Source organism: Labrus bergylta, chromosome 3 (assembly GCF_963930695.1).
Source record: "Labrus bergylta chromosome 3, fLabBer1.1, whole genome shotgun sequence".
Classification (NCBI taxonomy): Eukaryota; Metazoa; Chordata; class Actinopteri; order Labriformes; family Labridae; genus Labrus; species Labrus bergylta.
The window spans coordinates 4,972,613-4,994,974 of NC_089197.1; the positions used below are offsets into that span (position 1 = coordinate 4,972,613).

The 22,362-nt window shown below is 41.3% G+C and overlaps 3 protein-coding genes across 3 annotated transcripts in view; 1 reads left to right on the forward strand and 2 right to left on the reverse strand.

Moving 5' to 3' along the window:
- Positions 1-569: 569 nt before the first annotated feature.
- Positions 570-12,210, reverse strand: ccne1 (cyclin E1). Its single transcript, XM_020652277.3, has 12 exons — positions 11,901-12,210; positions 11,294-11,343; positions 11,005-11,092; positions 9,575-9,637; positions 8,351-8,517; positions 6,924-7,059; positions 5,103-5,249; positions 4,874-4,969; positions 4,168-4,302; positions 2,779-2,890; positions 2,513-2,670; positions 570-1,662 (listed from the first exon to the last, which is right to left on the reverse strand). Exons 2-12 carry the CDS (start codon positions 11,305-11,307, stop codon positions 1,477-1,479), a joined length of 1,302 nt encoding a protein of 433 aa, XP_020507933.1. The 5' UTR covers positions 11,308-11,343; positions 11,901-12,210; the 3' UTR covers positions 570-1,476.
- Positions 12,211-12,583: 373 nt separating this feature from the next.
- On the forward strand, positions 12,584-18,162 carry zgc:162297 (uncharacterized protein LOC555865 homolog). The gene is made up of 6 exons (XM_020652278.3): positions 12,584-12,900; positions 14,799-14,881; positions 14,962-15,142; positions 15,450-15,600; positions 16,821-16,948; positions 17,715-18,162. Exons 1-6 carry the CDS (start codon positions 12,828-12,830, stop codon positions 17,903-17,905), a joined length of 807 nt encoding a protein of 268 aa, XP_020507934.1. The 5' UTR covers positions 12,584-12,827; the 3' UTR covers positions 17,906-18,162.
- A 2-nt stretch (positions 18,163-18,164) lies between these two features.
- The window catches only part of si:ch211-260e23.9 (uncharacterized protein LOC555795 homolog), a 4,785-nt gene continuing 587 nt past the window's right edge, over positions 18,165-22,362 (reverse strand). The window contains exons 2-4 of the mRNA XM_020652275.3: positions 21,085-21,219; positions 20,829-20,997; positions 18,165-19,253 (exon numbers count right to left, since the gene is read on the reverse strand). Coding sequence (XP_020507931.2) covers positions 19,025-19,253; positions 20,829-20,997; positions 21,085-21,199 — 513 coding nt within the window. The 5' untranslated portion in view covers positions 21,200-21,219 and the 3' untranslated portion in view covers positions 18,165-19,024. The remainder of the gene's footprint in view (positions 19,254-20,828; positions 20,998-21,084; positions 21,220-22,362) is intronic.

Consider the following 22,362-nt stretch of genomic DNA (forward strand, 5'->3'; position numbering starts at 1 on the left):
TTCTGTGACACATGGTCATGCACTGAAGAGGTTATCTTATTTTGAATGTCACTGGAATCTTTAATTAATGGAGAAGTCGAGACAACCTACGTTTTATAATTTCACACAAACAACACCTGCTTTGAAATGTTTCACTGAGATTCAGTTACCACAACAGGTGATCCTTGCAATAATGACGAAGTGAAACTGAGAATAGAGAACATCATCAGGTGCAACCAGCTTAAGGAAACAAAGGAATACAAGGTTCATGCTCAATGTGTGACACTGCACCTCAGGAGGGACAGAGTTTATCCATCTTAGAGGAAAGAAAGGACAATTAAAGTAAGTCTATAAATATACATAGGCAGCTGTAAATATGTGTATATTCTATATAAATAAAAGTATCTCTGGTTAAACATTTAAGAAGTTCCTGATAAATCTGAAAGAATCAAAAATCCGAGCCCTTCATCAAAAGCATCTTTTGAAATATAAAGCTTGCATAGCACATTTCTAGTCTTCAGATTACCCAGAAAGGCGTTTTAAAAACCACAGATCTGAAACAAGATTGTGCACGTTTCTAAAAAAAAGTTCTGAGACAGTCTTTAATTGAAAATATGTAGCAGCATTTTATTTTAAAAAGTCAATAGATTTCTTACATTTTGGCAGTGGGGAAAAAAAAAAAAAACAATCGGGATAAAAAATAAAAAGTTAAATACAATCAACATTTTAGCTTCAGAAGCCTGGCTGGTTCACTCGTCCATTCAGGTAGCCAAGCTACTGGTCCCTAAGCAAAACAAAGCCATGCTTTCTCCAACAAAATGGTAAGAGTAGAACGAGCAACAACACACACACGTACACACACACGTACACACTTCCCCCCCCTCCATCATACAAAGCCCACTTTATAGCAGCACATAGAGTCACATTCGACCCTAGGAATAGTTTTTGGGCAAACAAGGCCACTAAAAGATAAATCAGCAACCCTCCCTGTTTCATCACACACAGAAAAAAAAACAAAAAAAAACACGTAGAGACTCTCACGTCTGAACTATTTGGCCTCTGCATAGAAAACAAAACAAAAGCAACCAGTTTAATGAAGGTGTGGTTGATAATTCATGCACGCGTTTGGAACCGCCATGCCATTCAAAAACAAAAAATCTCCTCTGGAGCCGTCTGATCCCAAAACGACCCGCTCCTGACGTGTTTCATCCATGAAGGTTAAATAGGGGACATTCCTGCAGAGATATTTCCTCACTGTGTGGAAGCCTCAAATGTTAGCCAGTCGTTGTCTGCTTCCACCTCAGCGACGTTTAAAAGCACCTGGATCCTCGTAATCAGAACATCTTTAAAAAATGAGAAAAGTACAGTTTCCATCGAGGCGTTGTGTCCCGAGCACTGTGGAGGCGTCGCAGACGAGAGTTCATTCTCCACTTTCAGCTGAGACGCAAACATTTCATTAAGATTTCTTGTCTTCTTGTTGCTAGTGAGTCGGCTCCTCTACTGTGGAGCCAACCGCTGTGGGGATGGCGTGCGCATCCTGGGCCTGATTTTCAGCACCGCATCGTCCACTCTGACCAACTCTTCCATTTTCTCACTGCTCAGGGGCGGAGTCAGGACTCCTGACGGGACAGGACAGCTTTTGTGTCGCTCCAGCTCCTCATCCCGATACGAGTAGGCCTTTTCCTGTGAGCAGCAGAAAGGACACGTTTGTTAGAAATGTTAAAATCAGACGCTCACGTTGATGTCTTCAAGTCTATAAAAGGCTCCGTCAGTCAAGGCTAAATTTGAGGATTTTTCATCAGCTTATTAAACACTTAGTGCTCTCCCCTTTCAAGGTTGTCAAAATGTTCCACACTTTACGATTCCACATGTTTTAAAATGTTAGTCTCCGTTATTGTCATGATCTTTGTTGGGTTTTTTTTTTAAGATTTATTTTTGGGCCTTCTGTGCCTTTAATTGAGAGATAGGACAGTGGACAGAGCCGGAAACCAGGGAGAGAGAGAAAGAGAGAGAGAGAGAGAGAAAGAGAGAGAGAGGGGGGGGGGGGGGGGGGGGAACGACATGCGGGAAAGGAGCCACAGGCCGGACCTGAACCTGGGCCGCCTGCCTGGAAGACTACAGCCTCCACACATGAGGCTTTCAATTGAGCAGCCGATACAAATCAACTTACTATAAACTGGGTCAGTTAGAATTCTTAAAAATGTTATTTTTATTCCCTGTATTATCCAATAAAAGTCTGTAGCTTTACGTCTCAGGTGAGCTTACTGTGATACAAGTTAAAATTTATACGCCAGTCTGTGTCTCTTCAACTGAAAAAGACGTGCATCCTGTCTCCATGACAACAGTCTGTTGACAACTGCCGCCACACGATCCATAAGAGACAAAAACACAGGGAATCTCATACATTTGGAAAAGAGTCCAGGTGACACTGCCTTCCTTCAAAATGTGGAGATTTTCTACTCAGAGCGGTTCCCTTCGTGAAAGTTACAATCTCACACTGTTTCCGTTATACTTCAAATCCTCTCTCACGTACCAGCCATGTCATGTAGGAAGCGTGGATCTGGATGTTGTGCAGGTTATCTGCGGGGATTCCTGGGAACGTTTTCATCGTCGACCCTCCGACCTCACGCAGAGCTTTGGCAAACGGCACCATCCACCTGACGCACTCCTCCAACTCCACCCTCTTCAGAGCTGCAGGACGAGAACGATGGATGAAGTGAGAACTCAGGGAAACAAAAGGGAAGTCTACTGTATGTTTGATAAAACTCATGGTACAAAGAGTTTTATTTATTTATTTACCTGAGACGTTCTCCACCAGCTCGAGGGAGGAGAAGTGAAACAAGGCTGACGCAGCGAGTACACCGTTAGAGAACTCAAGGCAACGCACATCAAGCATACACAGGTCCAACAACTGTGAAATAAACAAACAAAAAGACAGTTTTTAATGATGGTTAAGAATCATCACTAGGTGTGAGTAAGTCAAAGATCAGCCCGCCAAACACACGGTGGGTTCACACATACACAAAACTCCTGAAAATGTTCCGACATGTCTTTGGACTGGCTGCAGGTGTGAAAGAAAACAACTAAACTTTTTTTAAAGACTTTACCAGGAACTGTTCCTGACAGCCCGCTTGTAAAATGTCCACGTGAAGTCAGGTTGGGATGATGAGGTTTGAAAATGTCAGGAATTGTTTGAGTGGCCACCTTCAGTGTCTTGTTTTGTAAAAAAACAAAATGAATGAACGATAAACGCAGGCTGATTCTGTCCTCATTGCAACTTGGAATGTTTACGCAAAAGCTGCGTCCAATAAAACACTAAAAAGTTGGAAAACACGCCATCATTACCAAGAGTGCAGCTGCTGCCATGCTATATCACCAAGACCTAAAATGTTTGAAAATTCACCTTCAAAAGAAATCAGGGGCATGCTGTTCAGTAAATAAAACTTGTGGAGGGCTGGACTGACTGAAAGACTTCATTAAAGTCAAAGAGTGACCAGCACTCACGGGCAGCGCTGATTACCGTTCTGTAGCTTTAAAAATGTATCTTCCTTACATGCACTCTGTGAGAAGTTACACACACTAAGATTTTTTCACATAGTCCACTGCACAGCTCCTACATTGCACCTTTTGTACATTGTGTTATTTTATATATTGTAATATCTTCTTATTCTGTATTATTCAAGTTGTTGCTAGTTCTGCTTTATTTCCTTGTTAATTGTTTAGCACCAACACATCAAGTCAAATTCCTTGTATGTGTAAATGTACTTGGCAATAAACCCAGATTCTGAACAAGGAGGAGTGCAAACTCCACACAGTGAAAAACAGAGCAACAAATCTGCACTTTGCTGAATGCAGCAAAAGTCATCAAGCAGGAAGACATTTGAACCCTTTTCTCTCTAAGACACTCCCAAAGACAGAATGAGTCTTATAAACACGATTTTACAATTAGTATTTTCTTCGGAGTTACATTTATATTCAAACTTATTGTCTACAGTTTTGTAACGACACAACATTATTGACAGAGCATATGAACACTTATGAATCTGGACTGGTTTGTGTAGTACCCAAACATTGGTGGGTTCTCTGTTTAACCTTTCAGATTTGTTTTAATGACACAGACCTCAATCCTCCTCCTCTAAGGTTCAGACACTTATTGGACTAACATGAAGATATGAAGGGATGACAAACCTCTGCGATCTGAACGAAGGTCTTCTGAGGGTAACGGGGGATGAGCAGCTCGTCGCTCTCTTTCAGGTAGGCCACCTGCATGTAAACATTGAGCCAGGAGACGGGAGTCTGAGGGCTGAGACTCCACTTCAGCTCCTGCAGAGACAGAGAGGAAGACGAGGGGGCCGTTGGTGATGGAGAAGGGAAACCAATAACCAACAGCAATAAGACGTGTAAGGTTGTTATCAATCTCCTGATACTTCTTTGAAACAATACAATCGCAGTTTTAATTATTAAAAGTACCGAAAAAGAACCAAAGAAAATAAAAACTACAGATCTTTGGTCATGTTTCTAACCTAAAGCTGCCTCGAGGAAGAGAGAGAAAGAGTAACGATGGTCCGTTCAAAAGTTCACAGGTTGGTAAATACTAAAATACTGACAGTCACAAGGCTTTCTGGGGTCCCCGAGATGAAAAGGTGACACTGATGTCTCTTACAAATGGACCAGAGAACTGAGGAGATGAAACTGTCGAAATTACACCAAACATTGCCGATGTATTGTGCAGGAGTTTGCCTACATGTCTGGTGTTTAAAATCAAGAAACTACCCAACATAGGGTACCTAGAGCTTCTGTTTCTGTTGCCGTGGTATCTGAAGAAGTATTATTGTGACAACCCTGATACGTCCTGGATAAACAAGCAGTGTGTATGTGTGTGTATGCTCTTCACCTTCATAATTATGACTTCCATACTGACGATCTCGTCTTCATTGCAGGCTTCGTCTGTGACGTAGGCAAACTGGTAGATCTTAGGTGGATACATCTCCTGAGAAGAGGCAAAAACACGAGACGACCATTTAACTAACGGGTTAATTAGAAAACACGGAGAGGAAGTGGAACTAGGATGATTTTCACAAAGCAAACTGGTGATGTACAGACGGTGTAGATTCAGATCTTACCTCTACTTTAGCAGCGATGAAGAGGCAGGTGATGCCGATGAGCTGCAGCGTTGATTTGAAGACGTTTGTCTGCGTGGCCATGAAGCGGTCGAAGTAGTCCTGAGCCAGGTGGTACGTCTCTCTGTGAAGTTTGTACACCTCACTCACCTGAAAAAACATGCAAACAGAGAGGACACCACTGCATCAATGTGACATCACACAAACAACATGTAGGTTTACGTGAATCAAATCAAAAGAGGTTCACAATAACGTGTTGATGTGGAGGAGATCATCTCACAGCACGGAACAAAGACTGCCTTCTTCAAGGAGGAGAAGCTAGGTGTCATGTGTCTTTACAAACAAACAACATGAAGACCTCCTTCACCATCAGTCACTTTTTATACACGACAGTCTTCTTCATTTTCACCGTAAGGCCTTCTTATAATCCTTGTTTCATGTTTTATTTGTTTTACTGTTAACTTTAGCCAATCTCTGTCTCCGTTGTTCCTCTTTTCTCTGTTTATTGGATGATTGCTGCACTGTTTTATTTTTTAATGCTTTTTTTAAAAATAGGATTTTATTGTTGTGTATTTGAATGTTGGGATTTTTCTTTTTTCCGTAAAGCACTTTGTGATGTTGGTTTTGATAAGTGCTTTATAAATAAACTTTATTATTATTTAGCTTAAAGTTAAACATCCAAGTTTGATTCTGCACTCTCTGTGCGAGTGGACAACTCTGTTGTGAGCATTTAGTTACATGTACACTGGTCTGACTTTGCAAATCTGTAACAATTCTAGCCAAAACCAGAGAGAGATGGACTTCTCTGCGACTGCACGAAGCTTTAATCGACTTCTTTGTGAGACTGAGCCAATGAGGTGAAACTTTACATTGTAAAGAACAGTTACTTTTACTGAAAGTATTGCACAAAACGAAAGCACGGAAACACACCTGTAAATGAATGCATCAAATAAATGTACAGAGAGCTCAATACACCTTTATCTTCATCACCATTATTTTGAGTTGAAGCATCAGGAGGAAGCTAACAGGCTTTAGAGGCTAGCTACATGCTAGTGTTAAGCACAGTGTCTAAAGTCTTGATGCAGGTGAAGTATGTTATCACTAAACACCTCCTCCACATTCAGGCAGAAGGCTAAAGGTCACAGGGGCGCTGCTAAAATCTGCAGTCTGAACAGGAATTCTGAGTCCACCTTCAAGGCCCCGACACACCACGCACACGGCAAAGAACTACGAAGGCCGATTGTGGCGACGCCTCACGTCTTGGCCAAAAAGTTGCACTTGAACACACCGCAAAGACTTCAGCCGACGGCCAACCACCACGTACGTTCTGCTCATGCATGAGAGGAAATAACTCTCAATGCCAGCAGGGCGCGGTCGGCCGTTGTTATGATACAAGATGATAATTTTCACACCGCTGTCGGTCACCACTCGTATTATAGGTCGCCTACTAATGGAGAATAATGTCTGATGAAAAGTTGAAACTGGCGCTGGCGTTGTCAGCTCTTGGTCTTTTAGTGGAAAAAGAAAAGAAGAGGCCGAGGAGACAAATAAGGAGAAACCGCACTAATGGGTGAAAGCATGGATACTACAGAGACATGCTCAAGAGGCTTGTCGTGTCGAGAGCTGGAGATGAATGAAACCTCAGAACAGGTTCCTCTCACTGAGCACCGACTGCATCGACATGTCGAATTGGTTGAAAAAAGGAAGACGGGAAACTATTTTTAAAGTCAGAGAAACAAAACACAGCTACACGATTCAGGGAATGTGACTGTATGGTTTGTGATTATAAAAATAAATACATTTAAAGTGAGACATGCTACACACCTCCATGAGCCAGTCCAGAAGGATGGCCCTCATCTTTGGTTGCAGATGAGGATGTTTGTCCATCATGTGCACGTCTCTGGTGTACGTCTTGTCCTTCTCCAACATGTTGTTCCACACCACGTCTTTACTGGCCCAGCTGATGAAAACACACACAGAAGACACACAAAGGTGACTCTTCTCATCTGCTAAGTGACTTACAGTTTTTAGGAAACACAAAGAAAGCACCAAATTAAAGAACTTTTCAATACCGACTGGAGAGATGAAGCAAATTAGGAAGAATGAGAAAAATGAGTCGTTACCATACTTTATAAGAATACACATATTTCTGAAGATAAACCAATATTTAAAAGCGATCATCTAATATTGACTATAACTGACCCTTTGTTTTTGATTTACCACGTCCCTTCAAAGACCTCTGACACATTTTCTGCAGTTTGTTTAGCTCCAAATAGTCTCAATAGTCTTCTTACTCCAGTTTGCGATTCACAGATTTCTAACCAGTTGTTGCTCACAGAGCTTGGTGACATGAAGTACACTGGGACACAAACAAGCAGAGAGCCGTTTACTCTCCTTTCGTACAATGTACGATTGAAAGCAGCTATGACACTAATTAAAGCACAAAAGTCTGCATCATGTTAACCTATAAAGCATTTCTTACCCCGTCTAAAGACTAACGATCATTTTGTCCAAACTGTCTGAGTAACTTTTGTAAAACAAGCTGATTTATGTCACACAACTTTGTTTTCTTTCACTATAAATTAAAAACAGACGTGTCAATCAAATTAAATCAGTTCCATACATTTTAACCAAGCTGCAGTGAACTCTTTGCGCATTTTCATTTAATGTAAAGGTATTAATGTTCTTAAGACACTTCCATTGGTGCTTTAATTCAAAATCAATCACAGAGTCTAAAAACCATTTTCCCTACGTTTCTAAGCTCAGCCGTCATCGTGTCTTTGTACATTCATATTGATTTGGCAATGGGCATTATTTTGGTTGTCCCAGTCTGAATTAACATTACGTTTCAGAAGCATGGCACAGCAGGAGCTCCACACACACAGCGCTGCTAAACTGTAAATGGATTTGAGCTTGTATAGGTGAGACTTTTCTAGTCTTCTGACTAATCAACGTGCATTTACACCGCAGGTCACACCTACACATCCACACACTGATGTAAAGTCAGTATTAACTCATCCATTCATACATCAACACACCGCCGCCCAAGCAGTGGGAGCAACTTGGGTTAAGTGTCTTGACCAAGGACACATCAGACTATACCAACTGATCCACAGCCGCCCTGTTACTACCTCTGAAGACCTACAGAGGGAGCCAGTGCTATTGAAGATGGAACATCAAAGGGGCATACATTTTGCGGCTTGAAACGTCTTGAACTAGGTCATCAGAGTCTTCAACACAGCAGGACTCACCACAGCGCAGGAAGTGGGGCACAGTGCACAGGGGTCTTAAATATGTTGTTAAAGTTGTAGTGAGGGAATCCAGCGTTTATCAGGGAGACTGGCTGGTCTTTTTCCTGGTCAGGTGTGGGGATCCCCCTGTGTGGACTCGTGTGTCCGGCCTCAGGACTCCAGTCCACCTTCACGGGACAGAGAGAGGACATGGAGAACATGTTAGGTTGAGCTTATTGTAAAGAAACACAGAAAATACAAAAGAAGAAAACAAGAAAATTGTATATTTTTTTGTTTTTAAAGTGCCAAAGATAAAATAGAAACACTGTCTAAATTTAAAAAAATGATCATGTTTTGGATCTGATACAAAGCCAATGTGTTTGTTCAATTCAGACAGGGTGCTCTCTCTCTCTCTCTCTCTCTTTTGCTCCCGGCAGAGTTACAATATGTGTGACGATCTGATACATGAAGGCCAATCTTGACACAGCTCGTGTCTTTCATGGACATGCTGGACCGCCGTAAGTCAGACTATTGCAAACTCCTAATTTGATATTTTTGAAGATGAGAGTATTCCAGCGCACGCCAGCATTGTTCAGATTTACTTTAAAGTTTATGCATAGAAAAGATTTGTGCATTTTGCATCATGGCTTTGGAGAGCGAACACGAGGAAGCCACTTTGCATCAAACTTTAAACCAGTTTATTTTACGCCTTCATTAGAAATAGGACAGTGGATAGAGTCAGAAATGAGAGAGAGAGACAGATGAATGACAGAATGACGACAGAGAGAGGAATGACATGCGGGAAAGAGGCCACAGGTTGGACCCGAACCTGGGCCGCCTGCTCGGAGGACCCCAGTCCCGATTCATGCACACCAACCACCAAGCCACCGACACCCCTATGCATTAAACTTTAAAGTCAATTTAAACAATCCTGATGTGTGCTGGATTACTCTGAACTTGAAAGCTGTCTGTTCCTGGTCTAACTACACGCTTGGTGAGTAGCACAGCTGTGCACAGGGAACCATCTGTTCTGATATTCTTTAAGAGATTACATCAAGCTCTTGGGCTGATTTGAGAGACCTGTAATCCTACAAGAGTTACACTTTTCATTCAGGAAATTTGATTTCCACAACTCTTCAACTTGTGTGAAGATTTTGTTGACACTCTAAATAAGTGAAGTTCTGTTTTCATGGTATAAACCGAGTGACGTTAAAGTTTGTAATCAACATGTCAAACAAAACCTACCTCACAATCCCGCTGCTTCTTCTTCGTCATCTCTGCTACCTCTTCGTCTAGATCTTGCAAATACTGAAAGAAAGAAGGTGGGAAATGATTATTGTATGTGAGTCAGTTCACAAACATTACAGATATAATTTCTTTCCAACAGGTGAAGTTCTGAAGGAGAGCCCGTATCCTGTCCCCTTATGTAAAAAGCCTTAAAACATTCAAGTCAATTCATGCAACATCAGCTGCAGACATTACCATACCATTTAATAAACATACAGAGTGTTAATATGAATGAGCCAACAAGTAGAGAAAAGAAAGGAAAACAAGCATGAAGTGTCTTAGTAAGGAAGTGGGCTTCCAGACGAGCTTCAATGCTTTTACTGTTAGCTATGAAGGTTGAACTTTTCCAAACCACGTTTTAAACTGAAGCAATCTCAAAATATTGCCAACGTATTTTTGCAATGTAGACAGTGTGCAGGAGCTTGCCTGCAATGTGTGCTAATTAAAAACAAGAAATACCCCTCATAGTGGGCACCTGGGACTTCTAGTTTAGTCATACTGGTATCAAAAAAGGAACCAGTGTTGTTTGATTTTTCACTGCTATTGTAGGAAAGTTTAAATTCTGGGATCATGATGATAACCTTATTATTAATTACTGCCAGCGCTGCACTCCCCCGCTGGATCACCATCAAAACACTGACATATTTTAAGTTTTATTATCTCTTTTTTGTTTTGACTATGAATACAGCTGATTAATGCTTTGATCTTTGTTGAATTGAATTGTATTATAAGCATTAAAATACAAAAGACAAACTGTCATTAAACCTGTCCAACATGTTGCAGAGTGACGACTACAGCATTTGATTTTCCTTTTTTTTTTTCCCACCCTCAAATCCTTCAGTGCTCCCTTGAGTCCTATGGATGGGGCTGTTGTCACCTTTCTTAGTGAGAATTTAAAAAAAAAAAATCAGATTTATTTGTGGGCTTCTTTGTGCCTTTATTGTAGAGACAGGAGAGCGGACGGAGTCGGAAATCAGGGAGAGAGAGAGAGAGCGTGAGGAATGACATGCGGGGAAGCAGCCACAGGTTCGGAGTCAAACCTGGGGCGACTGTAGCCTCTGTACACGGGGCGCACGCACTAACCACTAGGCTACCTGCACCCCAGAATAAATGTTTTATTTATTTAAAAGATTAATTAACTTTATATGACCATGACATGTTCCTTTATGGATGCCAAAACCAAACAGGCAGAAATGTCTCCTCCCACAAACATGACCACCAATCCTCTTAATTTATGATTTTTTTTTTTAAAGCAGGTGTTTTCTTTAAATTTAATTGTCTACCTAGGAACATAGGCCTTACATTTAGGTTAAAAAAAAAAAAGCTACATATGAGAATGAGTTGAGTTTCAGACTGGTTTGTGTGTGAGAGCCTTTCAGACTACTTACAATGGCAACATCTGCCTTCCTCTTCCTCGGTCTTACTGTATTTTCTTTGGTCGCCTCGGCAGCTGCAGACTTTGGTTCTGTTCCTTCCCTGCACCAACACAGAATTAAAAAAAAAGGCATAGTTGTGACTCCCAATGAAACAAACGTGTAGAGATAAAAATGTGGTTAAAATAAGGTTATGTAGCAACAGGCTAACTAGTTTGGCTACGGCTCCATCAGCTCAACTTTTTCGGACTCGTCACCTTTTGGCGAGGCCATAACGTCACTTTAAATCACTGCTTCAGCTTACCTTTTTCCTGGCATTATACTCAGGGGTTAGACGTGTGTTTCAGAGTAAACCTGCGATGAAAAAACACTTTATTTTAGGGTGGGGGGGTTGAAAGAAAAAGACATTCACACACTCCCAACCCCCACTCTGAACTCCCTCCTTCTGACAAAGCCTCAGCTCAATCTGGCGCGGGGAAATGGAAACGGTACGCGATGTTAAAAGTCGCCAAAAAGTAACATACAAAGCGTGTATATTCACGAAACTCAACGACGACACACAGAAGACATTACCTTACACACACAGTGTCGCTTTTAGTTATATTTTAAGAGGCGTCATGGTTATTTTTTCCTTATAACACAGGGACAGCTGGCTTGCCACATAATGGCCGAACAACAGGCAACACTGGGACACCTATTTTCTCTCTGCTCATCATTAAAACACTTAAAAAAATAAAAACACACACACAAGGTCCTTACTAACATAATCGACATTTACTCATGTGCATCTCTGCAAAACATGTAATTCACTAAAGGAGTTGAAAGTAGTTGCAGTCAGATTTAGCTCCAACAAGTTGCAGCAGAAAGTGAAATAACTCGAAAATGATCCACGTTTGGTTTCGTCCACTCACCTCAAGATTGTGCGCTTGAAGTTCACTCACAGATACATTAATTGTGTCAACTTCTCAGGCTGTTGTTCCGATCTGTAGCTGCTCTTTCTGTTTGTGTGTCTGTGTGTGTGTGTGTTTCCAGGCCGGGCTAGCTAGTTCCTCTGAGCTGGCGCCTTGTAGAGAACAGATGACCTGCAGGGAGGAGCGCATTTAATTTGGCGCTAACCCCCTTCAGCTTCAACCCGTCGTTTTTCTGTCTAATTTAACCTCCTGTCACCACATTATCACACCTTGACCTGCCACTGAACCCCAGCGTGCGACACAGGCCGTCCAATGTGCGTTAAAGAAAAGGAAATATGAAGTTTGTAAACTTGGAGGCGTGCCTGCTCGTGGTGACAGCTGCGCGGGGGCGGGGCTTCGGAACAGGAAGTCTCCCGGCACCGCGTGGCCAGTCTGTCAGATGTAAACAAAGCCGCAGTCCCGTGAAATAAGGCTGAATTTAAACATTAAACGAGTGAAATGTTGGGGAAAAAACGGAGCCAAGTTGTTCTTTTAATCACTCATGAAGTCGTCGCTCGCTGTCACCTCAGGCGCGTCGATTATTTAGTAATAAATAATAAAAAGTGTTAGCCGGCGATGCTTCTGCCCGGCGCCCATTTCTTACACGGGTTGCCATATCTAACGACATCCCTCTATTGCAAACACAATACCTTTAACCATAGACAAGCTTTAAGCATTTCTGTTAAGGTGGGAGTTTAATGCTGATGAATGACAACATTGTGGTTTTTTTTTCTGCAATCAATTTGAAACATACTTTGAGGACTTTTAGTGTTTTTGTTTGTTTAACACTGACTGAACTTCGGCCAGTGACATGTGATCCATAAACTTTGGAGGACAAAAAAAAAAACAAGGTGCTCCGTGGTTCCTGCTCTCCACAGAGTCGACATCATGACATTTTTGGAGCTTTTTGGGCGTCTTAAATCCGTGGTTATTGGAATGATTCATGTGAAAGCCTTACCAGGTAAAGTAAAACTGCACCTACCTGTATCCTACTGTTCAGATGTGAAGTTGTAGCTTACTGTGTCTTTAACAAATTAACAGTAACAGTAACACTATCAGGACTTCATTAAAACATCCCATGCATTCAAAATGTTACCTAGGGGAAAGTACACAAAACAGTATATTCCAAAAAAGAAGTAGGCCTACATAAAGCCCCTTTGAGGACTTATTATCTGGCTTTGAAGCAGACTGAACTCACAGAGAATAACCTACAGAAACAAACCCGATCATATAGACAAGATTGATTATTTGTTGTAATTTTTAAGGCCTGTAAAGTTTACTGCAGGATGAGGCAATTTACAGCAATTTACAAACTAACATTTTTACTCAGACTGTAAAAAAATATGGACGTAGTGGCAGAGGCGTCTGAAGCTGACTTTTGGAGCAATCCATGGCAGTTGCCATATTGGAAATGCTATCTCGGACTAACCTTTGTTCAACCTAACAACAGGAAAATGGTTGCAGTTGAGGCGGGCCTTAAGCCTCCTGACAAACAAGGAGCCAGCCTGTCGGTCATATCAGTCGCATCCCTTATTATGAATAACTCGCTGCCTTCCTATCATCAAAATGGATGAGTTTTTAAAAATGATGTGCGGTGACTCAAAGTTAGGTTGAGACAGCATTTCCAACACGGAGACAGCCATCAGTGGGACTCCAAAGCCCCCTGCAGTTACATCACTCAGGCTTCATCCTTTAATATTTATAGTCTTTGGTCATTCCTCACTCTCTCTCTCTCTCTCTCTCTCTCGCTTTCCTGCTCTGTCACTTTTGCAGCCAACCTCAAGTAGACATTTGAGGAACTGCAAATCTTGTTATGCGCTTCCACATTGACTTCATTTTTCACCGAAAGTTTCAGTTTGCATTAACCACAGCAAATATTCATGGTGAGGGATACGTTTGACTTTTAAAACACAGCAGAATGAGATCTTTATTAGACATTCAGGACAAGATCAGCAAAAAGTTAAGAGGTAGCTGTTTGTCCACAGGGGGCGCCAAACTACACACATGTAATGGGATGTAATGCAGGAAAAAGGTCTCTATAAATGTAATACTGTTGTATATTACATTATTGTATTTTTTTTACGCCTGGATTTAAGTGTAAATAGCAATTTGCTGATGCAGCAAGTCTCGGTAATGTTATTGTAAACTCTGTGACTGTTGGTGGCGTAATGGCAAAAACAATGGCTCTCTGTCCCAAACACTCGGACAGAAATTGGGAAAAGGGCTTTTGGGTCCTCTGCACCCTCAGCCTGGAATCTGTTGCAGAATGACTTAAAGCTCAAGGAGCTGGTGTCATGAAATGTGTTTAAATCTAAAATGAAAGCCCTGGAAGCAGATTCTATAGGATGTCAATGTTTTAGCTCGGCTGTTTGAACAACTGATTCCCAGATATGACTCATAGACAGTTCTATTTTTAATCCAGAATATTGTGCTTTGTATATTGTACTTTGTCTCTCTTTGTATTTCCGTCTGTAACTTTGTGTTTTTTGCTGCTGCCTGTCTTGGCCACGTCTCCCTTGAAAAAGAGGTTTTTAATCTCAATGGGACCAACCTGATTAAATAAAATAAATAAATAAATACAACAAACTCGAGCAAAATATTCCAAATTGTTACCTAACTTACTATTGCCTGTACCTGGCCATTCAAATTAACATAGATGAGAAAAATGTCCAATATTCATTTTGAACTGTAGATGAGTCAAAGTGTAAATAGTATTAAACAGATATTGCTCAGGTTAAATAAAGATGTGCACAGGAAATGGTTTTAGTTACATAGCACATCTTCAAACTTACGAGCTATTATTGTGATGCATCGTTGTCTAATCTAATGTATTGTGATTACGTCCCTCGTCCCACTCAGGCACCCCCCTTGGTTGTATGAAAATGTCCCAAATCACAGAGGAAGCGTGCAGGGAGGCAGAAATCTACCGCGATGCAGGGATTGTGAGTTATCCGACGTTGTCTGAACCTCTCACATATTGGACGTCAGTAACCACGGCTTTAAACCCGCTCTTTTTTTTCAGGATGGTTTGATCATTGAGAACATGCACGATATCCCGTACTCTTTCTCTGTGGGGCCTGAGGTGTGTGCCTGTATGACTGCAGTGTGCTCTGCTGTGAGGGGGGTCTGTCCGTCCCTGCCCCTCGGAGTCCAGATACTGTCCTCTGCGAACCAGCAGGCCCTGGCTGTAGCTCTGGCTTCAGGTTCTTTCTGGGGTTTTTTTACATACATTTTTGTGTTTTTGTGATGTGTATCATTCTTTAATCAGCTGCAATCTAAGCTTTTTAAGGACAGAACCAGGGAGGCCTTCAATCAGGTTTAATCAAAAGCAGCCAAATTATAAAGCACTCTTTCTATCAAACAATACAGCAGCTGGTCACCCTCTCTGATTTCAGATGTATTTTTCAGTGTCTGTTTTTCTGCACACTGTTGTTCAAAGGTCATACGTTCACTTGTATGTGACACAGGTAAGTCCACCTTGGTGTTACAATGTTTTGTTTTTGGTCACAGGTCTGGATTTCATCAGAGCTGAAGGTTTTATTTTTTCCCACGTGGCCGATGAGGGCTTCCTGAACGCCTGTGCCGGAGACCTGCTGAGATATCGAAAGCAGATCGGAGCTGAGCATGTGCAGATCTTCACTGACATCAAAAAGAAACACAGGTGAAATCATCGTCCTAACAATTCAGAACCGGAGGAGCCCCTGATAGTGCCTATAAATGCTTCACATAGAATCACTCCTATTAAACTGATATTAGTACAAATGAATACAGTCCCATCCTGCTTGTCAATGATGATAAGTAGGAATAGTAGAACAATATAACGTAGAGAATAAGATGTCTTTCGATCCGTCAGTTGCCTCAAAATGAATTACCTTGACCTTGTTTTCCAACTGAGCCTTTTCAAGTTTGCGAATTTTAAAATTTTCAGGTTAAGCAAATCAAAACGTGGGCGTGTATTCATCACACTGCTGGAAGTCAAATCATCCTCTAGTTGAATCATTTCAGTGCACAGCCTGTTAAAGGAGAACCGTCTAAACTGTATTACTGAGGAGTCTCACCCAGAGGATCAATAAACGACCGGCAGTCAGACCAGATTACATTTACAAATAGATCCTTTGGGGCTGTGATGACCTTGCAGTGATGTCGTGCTCCATGCAGGCGGCCCCGGGTTCAAATCTGACCTGCAGCTCCTTTTCATGTCATTCAACACTCTCTCTCCCGATTTCCTACTCTCTACCCCCTCCATAACATAAAAGTCTAAACAAACACATTTCTAAAGCGGTCATGACATAGCAGTCAAAAACTGTTTGCTATTCCAGGTTCACACTTGACCTAGACAATGATGTTCCCGTCTTTAAAACCTCAGATCAGAGACACCCACAGTACACTCAAAACAGGACACGTTGGTGTTTGCAATTTTGAAATAATAAACATAATGAAATCTGAAGTTTTGATTGACAACTTTTAAAGTTTCTTCCAAATGTCTCCTCCTTTGCAAATGGATGTTTCCTCTAACTCAAGTGTCCACAGGAGACAGAAAGTGTTCTCTGTCCTCAACAGTCTATGTGAAATGAGGGTAATGCTAAAAGTGTAGCTCCCAATTAAAGCTTGTAGAAATCTGACTTGAAAAGGTTAAATGTATTAACAAAATCTGGATGAAAAGAGCTTCATGACTAATAGAAAACACAGTTCTAAAAGTCTGATGTCGTGTGTGTGTGTGTGTGTGTGTGTGTGTGTGTGTGTGTGTGTGTGTGTGTGTGTGTGTGTGTGTGTGTGTGTGTGTGTGTGTGTGTGTGTGTGTGTGTGTGTGTGTGTGTGTGTGTGTGTGTGTGTGTGTGTGTGTGTGTGTGTGTGTGTGTGTGTGTGTGTGTGTGTTCTCAGCTCCCATGCGCTGACATCAGACGTGAGCATTGAAGAGACGGCGCGGGCCGCAGAGTTCTTCCTCTCAGACGGACTCATCATCACAGGGACGGCGACAGGAGTGCAGGCTGACCCGAGGGAGCTCCGAGGTAACGCCACAAAGAACACACACTTTACACAATCCACAGTCACATGGTGACGGCTTTGAGCGTGCATTGCACTTACGTATGTATTCAAAATGATCTTAATCATTGAACTCTTTAATGCCTTGAAGTACTTAATTTAAAATGAAATAGAACTGAGAAAAGGAAGTAACACCCAAAAAGTATCTCAGAGTTTAGTTCCCCCTTCTGTCCACTAGAGGGCACCTTCACCAGTAGAGTCATTGATTGTATATAAAGATGGACAGTGTCTCTCCATCTTCTTCCATTGCACAAAAGTGAAGCCAAATTACCCACAAGACAAGCGTTGACATATTGTATCGGGGAGTATACAATGTAATTAAAAAGTTAGATATGATATTAGGTCATTTCTTGTTGTTAACCAAAAATTGCAGTGCTGAACCGTCAAAGCTGAGTGTTTTATTCTGAAAATAAACCGGATGTTTTAATATTGTTTCGATGTCTGACTTCTCGTCCCGCTTGATCTCTTCTGTGGTAAATTGATGTGCCGTGCTCCGGCAAAAATAGCAAAAGTGGAAGCAAACACATTGAATAAATGAAAACGCATCTGGTGGAATTTAGGCTTTAGACGGTGCTCTTTCTTTTGCTCATTGCAGATTTTGATTTAGTATATGAATATTTAAGTCTTTGGTACTTTTCAATATTAAACTGCCTTTATGAGACTGTCGTATGGATGACTGTGAACATACACAGTGTGTGTTTTAACTGTTCCTCTTTGTCTTCGCTTTTGCAGAGGTTTCCCAGTCTGTGAAGATCCCAGTTCTTATAGGCTCCGGAGTGACTTATGAAAACATCCAACATTACATCGGATCAAACGGCATGATCGTCGGCTCTCATTTCAAGGACGGCGGTCGATGGGCCAATGCAGTCGACCCGGAGAAAGTGAAGAGGTTCATGGGAAAGATACGCGAGCTCCGAAATTGAGAGGGACGTTTTTCTGCCATCACACAAAAAGAAAACAAATTCAATTGAACAACCACTGTATGTGTGTCGTCCCCTCGTTCATGCACGGCCTCCTCCGACCTCCACCTCAGCAACAAGGAAGTGTGGACAACAGCAACGAGAGGAAATCCCTCCTGCATATTATCACATATGCTCTTTTGTAAAGTGTCTCCAGATAACACTTGAAAAATAATGATTGATTGATTATGTTCACCTTGAATAAACACTATCAACCACAACATTAAAAAAGAAGATTTATTTGCCTTTTTTTTGTACATTTTATAAATACACACAAATAGAAAAAACATCACATTCGATCTTATTTACACTCTTGATTCTTCAATGAACAAAACGTGTAACATGAAATCATGAGCACCCACAGAAAAGTACAAAATGTTCACCTCAATTTAAAAAAAACAAATGAACAGTGGTTTTGTAGTTATTCCTCTAAAGCCACTTAGAAGCAAAAACAACATTTATCTCAGGAAATTCACATTCAGTTTTTTATGTTTTTCACTCATCATAAATGTAATACAGGTCAACATGGAGTGAGAGTAACTCTCGATACACTTCTTAAAATAAATGTCTAAAGCTAAGGCACGCAATCAAACATGTTCTGAATAAAACAAAAGAAGCATCACTCGAAATGTGCCAAAGTACAACGATCGATATCGGATCAGCAACAGTATCACAATAACTTTTACACAACTCCAACTGTCGAAGAGCTGAACTCAAAAACAATCCAACAAATCAAACAACTCCACTGTTCTCGTTAATGTACACGGGCGTTAATGTGGATGGAACTGATTGTGTCCTAATACTGTAAACAAGCTTGTCATACAGTAGATGAAGGAGATGAAGGCTGAGTGGTGAAGGTAGCAGTGCAGGGTGCTTCTATTCAAAATGAAACAAACGCTTGTGTAGCTTCATTTGGCAGATATTTGAACACATGAATCTCAAACATTTGCAGAAGTTACTGAGATACTGAGATGGCGATGGAAAACCTGAGTAACTGAAGGCACTGTGCTGCACACTGAGCGGTGATGTGATGATGTCATTAATGAGAAACACCCCCCCTCCTCGTTGATCCATCATATCTGCTCAGTAGTTGTAGAGGCGCTGGCAGGGCTGCTTGAAGTGGCCGTAGCGCTTCTCTGCGGGAGAGGATCGTGTTTTAGCCAGGTTCTGTCTGTGGAGGGCGCTGCGGCTCAGCTTCCTGCCCTCATGCTGGACCTTGGCTCTCTGGGCGGCCAGCAGCTGGATGTTGCAGGGCAGAGGGATCCCCCAGGCGGCCAAACGCCAGGATATGTGCCGCCTCACTGCCACGGGCCTGGACAGAGGGGGGGAAGGGGGTTACCACGTGTCAAAATCGCTTACTATATTAGTAGTAGGCTACGTTTGTGATGATTGAGGGTCGAGTTTCTCTCATATGACAGGTGTGTAGGAGAGGAATGAATCCATCATAAGTTAACAAAGACCTGCACACTGTCTGAAACTGAAACGCTGCCAATGTTTTTGTGAACATTTTGTTCTATTAAGAAAGCTTTCAGGTCTTTGCTAATTAAAAACAAACAGTATTTAAATATTAAGTGACTGCCTACAGAACTTCTCAGTTGTTTCTATGGTCCTGAAACAGGTATCAAATAGATTATTATTAGTATTGTATTGAAGTTTAAAATGTGGATATATAAGCTTTGTGTGAATGATGCAGCTCTATAACCCCTGAAAGCAATTCAAAATGTTTACCACAAATATGAGGATAATTTTAAGGGTCTTGGATGCTCTTATTCTCTCAAGATGTGAGGAAATCTTGAGATTACTGTGAATATCACCAGGAGGATTAAAATGACCTATAGTAGATTATTGTGTGCCCACTTACAGCAATATCTCAAACATACAGCTCAGAAAAAAATGAATAGACCACTGCAACAATCTGTTTTCTCTGGTTCTACTATCAAGGTAATAGTTTGTCATATAAGCTAGCAAGTGACAGAAAGCTAACGTTAGCTGTTATTTGTTGGTAGCCAATGTGTTTTGAAACATGTTGTTTCCCTGTTAACTGTGTTTCAAGTTTCTGCTCCATCAAGTTTAAATATTAATAATTTATCTGATAATATATTTAACACTTAAAACCTGGAACACAGAGCGAGAGCAGTGCGAGGCAGAGTCAGGTGACTTGTATCTGCTCCCTGCTTCAGTCAGATCCTACATTTCCAAACAGTCCTGTACATGAAGCATCTTCTGCTCTGTTTACTTGCATCCCGTCATAGTGTGTTCTTCTGTTCTACTCCTTTCACAGTCTTTGCTTTTTTTCCATCATGTCCTCCCTTCTCCCCGTCTGACAGATCCTGTCTGATAGAGTATGTATGCTCAGTATAGGCTGCTGTATATCCTTATGATAAAATGAACTCTTCTCACCTGCTTCCACCTCTGCACCTTGCGCTGCCCGTTTCATTTTGAATGTGGGTGCTATCAGTGCAGAACTTTTTAGAGATTTAGTTTGATTTCTGTGCCTTCATTATAGAGACATGACAGTGTCAAAAACCAGGAAGAGAGAAAGTGGGGACGACATGCCGGAAAGGAGACACAGGTCAAATTTGAACTCAGTCTGTCCGTTTGGAGGACTACAGCACTAACCGCTACACCTCAGGCACCTCATCAGTGCAGAACCTTTGAACCAGACGCTGGTAAAACAGCCTCTGAATTTGGTATTGATCTTTCCAGTCATGGAGTACACGGCACATTAAGAGTTTTTGACAGTAAGACAAATTCAAACGAGCTTTAAAAAGGCTGACACGGATATCTTTACTTATTTTATTCATCTAGTGTTGTGAAGTTTTTTAAAAAGTATAAATTGAGGTCAAGATCCAAGACAAATGTGCTGGAGGTGTTACTGTAAAGCTACCTTGAAGAATCCTCTTCGTCTCCGTCAGAGCCGTCCTCCTCCTCCTCCTCCTCCTTCTCCTCCTCTGCTCGACTCATGCTCCGCCTCATCTGGTACACAGACATGCTGGGATGCTCGATCAGCAGGTTCTCCAGGGGGTCCGCCTCAGGGGCCGACAGCAGCCGGGTCTCTGTGTAAAACAAAACATCCCGGTTCAAACAAAAGAACTAATTCAATTAGACTGATGAGAGGAACACTATAACGTCTATCTCTTTACCTGGGAGATTTACAATGACCCATCCCCCCTCCTCAAACTCCATCAGCTCGTCATCTGCGACCTCAAAGTCCTCGTCGGAGTTCCAGAGCAGGTGAGAGAGAATCTTTCCGAACATTGCTAAAGCTCTGTGGCGATCTGTAATGTATCACAGACACAGTGGGGGGAACGTTAAGGTGATGACTTTAAATAAATATACTTATTTTTTAGATAAAACATTATTTCATTTCTTTTTTTTTATTTGTTCCGTAAATGTCAAAAAACACAACAGAAAAGGAAAAAGAAAAAAAAACAATTCACACTTTATCCCATGTACGGAAATGAGCAGGGAAAGAATAAATCTTGTTTTGCCTGGCCCCTTACTCAAAAAGCAAAAAATAAATGTCTGGATGGTCTGTCCAAATTAAAATCAATGACTGAATATCATGCCAACATAAAACAATCTGACAATTCAGTCTTCACTTCCTCAGAAATTAGAAATTAAATTATCTAACCTCATCCACTTGAACCTTCTCCCTGCTTGTGTTAGTTTGCAAATTGATGATACCAACAGCTCCCTCTAGTGGCTGTTCCTGCGTACGACCTGTCATGTCCATGGCTCTGTATCAACAACTGCTCTCATTACCCTCCTTCAGAAACCTGATCTGAGTACCAACTAAGTTGTTCCGCTGTTGTGACGGAGAGTCCTGAGGTCAGTGTAGAAGTGAAGTGGCTGACAGAATATGATCATACAAGAGGATGAAATTACGACAGAGACATTAAACAATCTGTCACACTGAAGATTCCTTCCAGGCGACCTCAGCCTGCAGCTGACTGACCTTTGGTGTCAAACTGATTCATCCCCATGTTTAATATCCTGATTCTTGAGTTTTGTCAGATTGTTATTACCGTGTAAGAAACTGTATTCTCTACCTATTGTGTAATACATTTGAAATGCAGTAAAGCGTTGCCTTAGTAACACTAAAACTGAGCAGATAAGTTATCAAAGTAGAGTTAATAAGATACTGACCCCTTCCTGTTTATGTGAGTAACTCCATAACTGAAGGTCAAACGAAGGTACAATACTATGAAGTCAAATATTTATGTCTGATTCTAGTTTTCAGAAGATCATTTTTTTAATAAATTATTGAAAATATACTCTGGATATTACATTTATGTACAAAATGGTTTGATAAAAGTACAAATAGGCTTCATGACATCTATTTTTACACATTACAGATATCAGTAGGCTTCACCAATAGAGCTGTGGTTTAACAGATAAACATATTTCCATAAATAGAT

Coding starts and splice junctions, on each gene's coding strand:
- ccne1 (XM_020652277.3), bottom strand. Junction 9,638..11,004: donor GGAAGGCAGATGTTGCCATT/GTAAGTAGTCTG, acceptor TCTTTCTTTCAG/TATTTGCAAGATCTAGACGA. Junction 1,663..2,512: donor CTTCCTACATGACATGGCTG/GTACGTGAGAGA, acceptor TGCTGCTCACAG/GAAAAGGCCTACTCGTATCG.
- zgc:162297 (XM_020652278.3), top strand. CDS start 12,828: ATGACATTTTTGGAGCTTTTTGGGCGTCTTAAATCCGTGGTTATTGGA. Junction 12,901..14,798: donor TCATGTGAAAGCCTTACCAG/GTAAAGTAAAAC, acceptor CGTCCCACTCAG/GCACCCCCCTTGGTTGTATG. Junction 15,601..16,820: donor GACATCAAAAAGAAACACAG/GTGAAATCATCG, acceptor GTGTGTTCTCAG/CTCCCATGCGCTGACATCAG.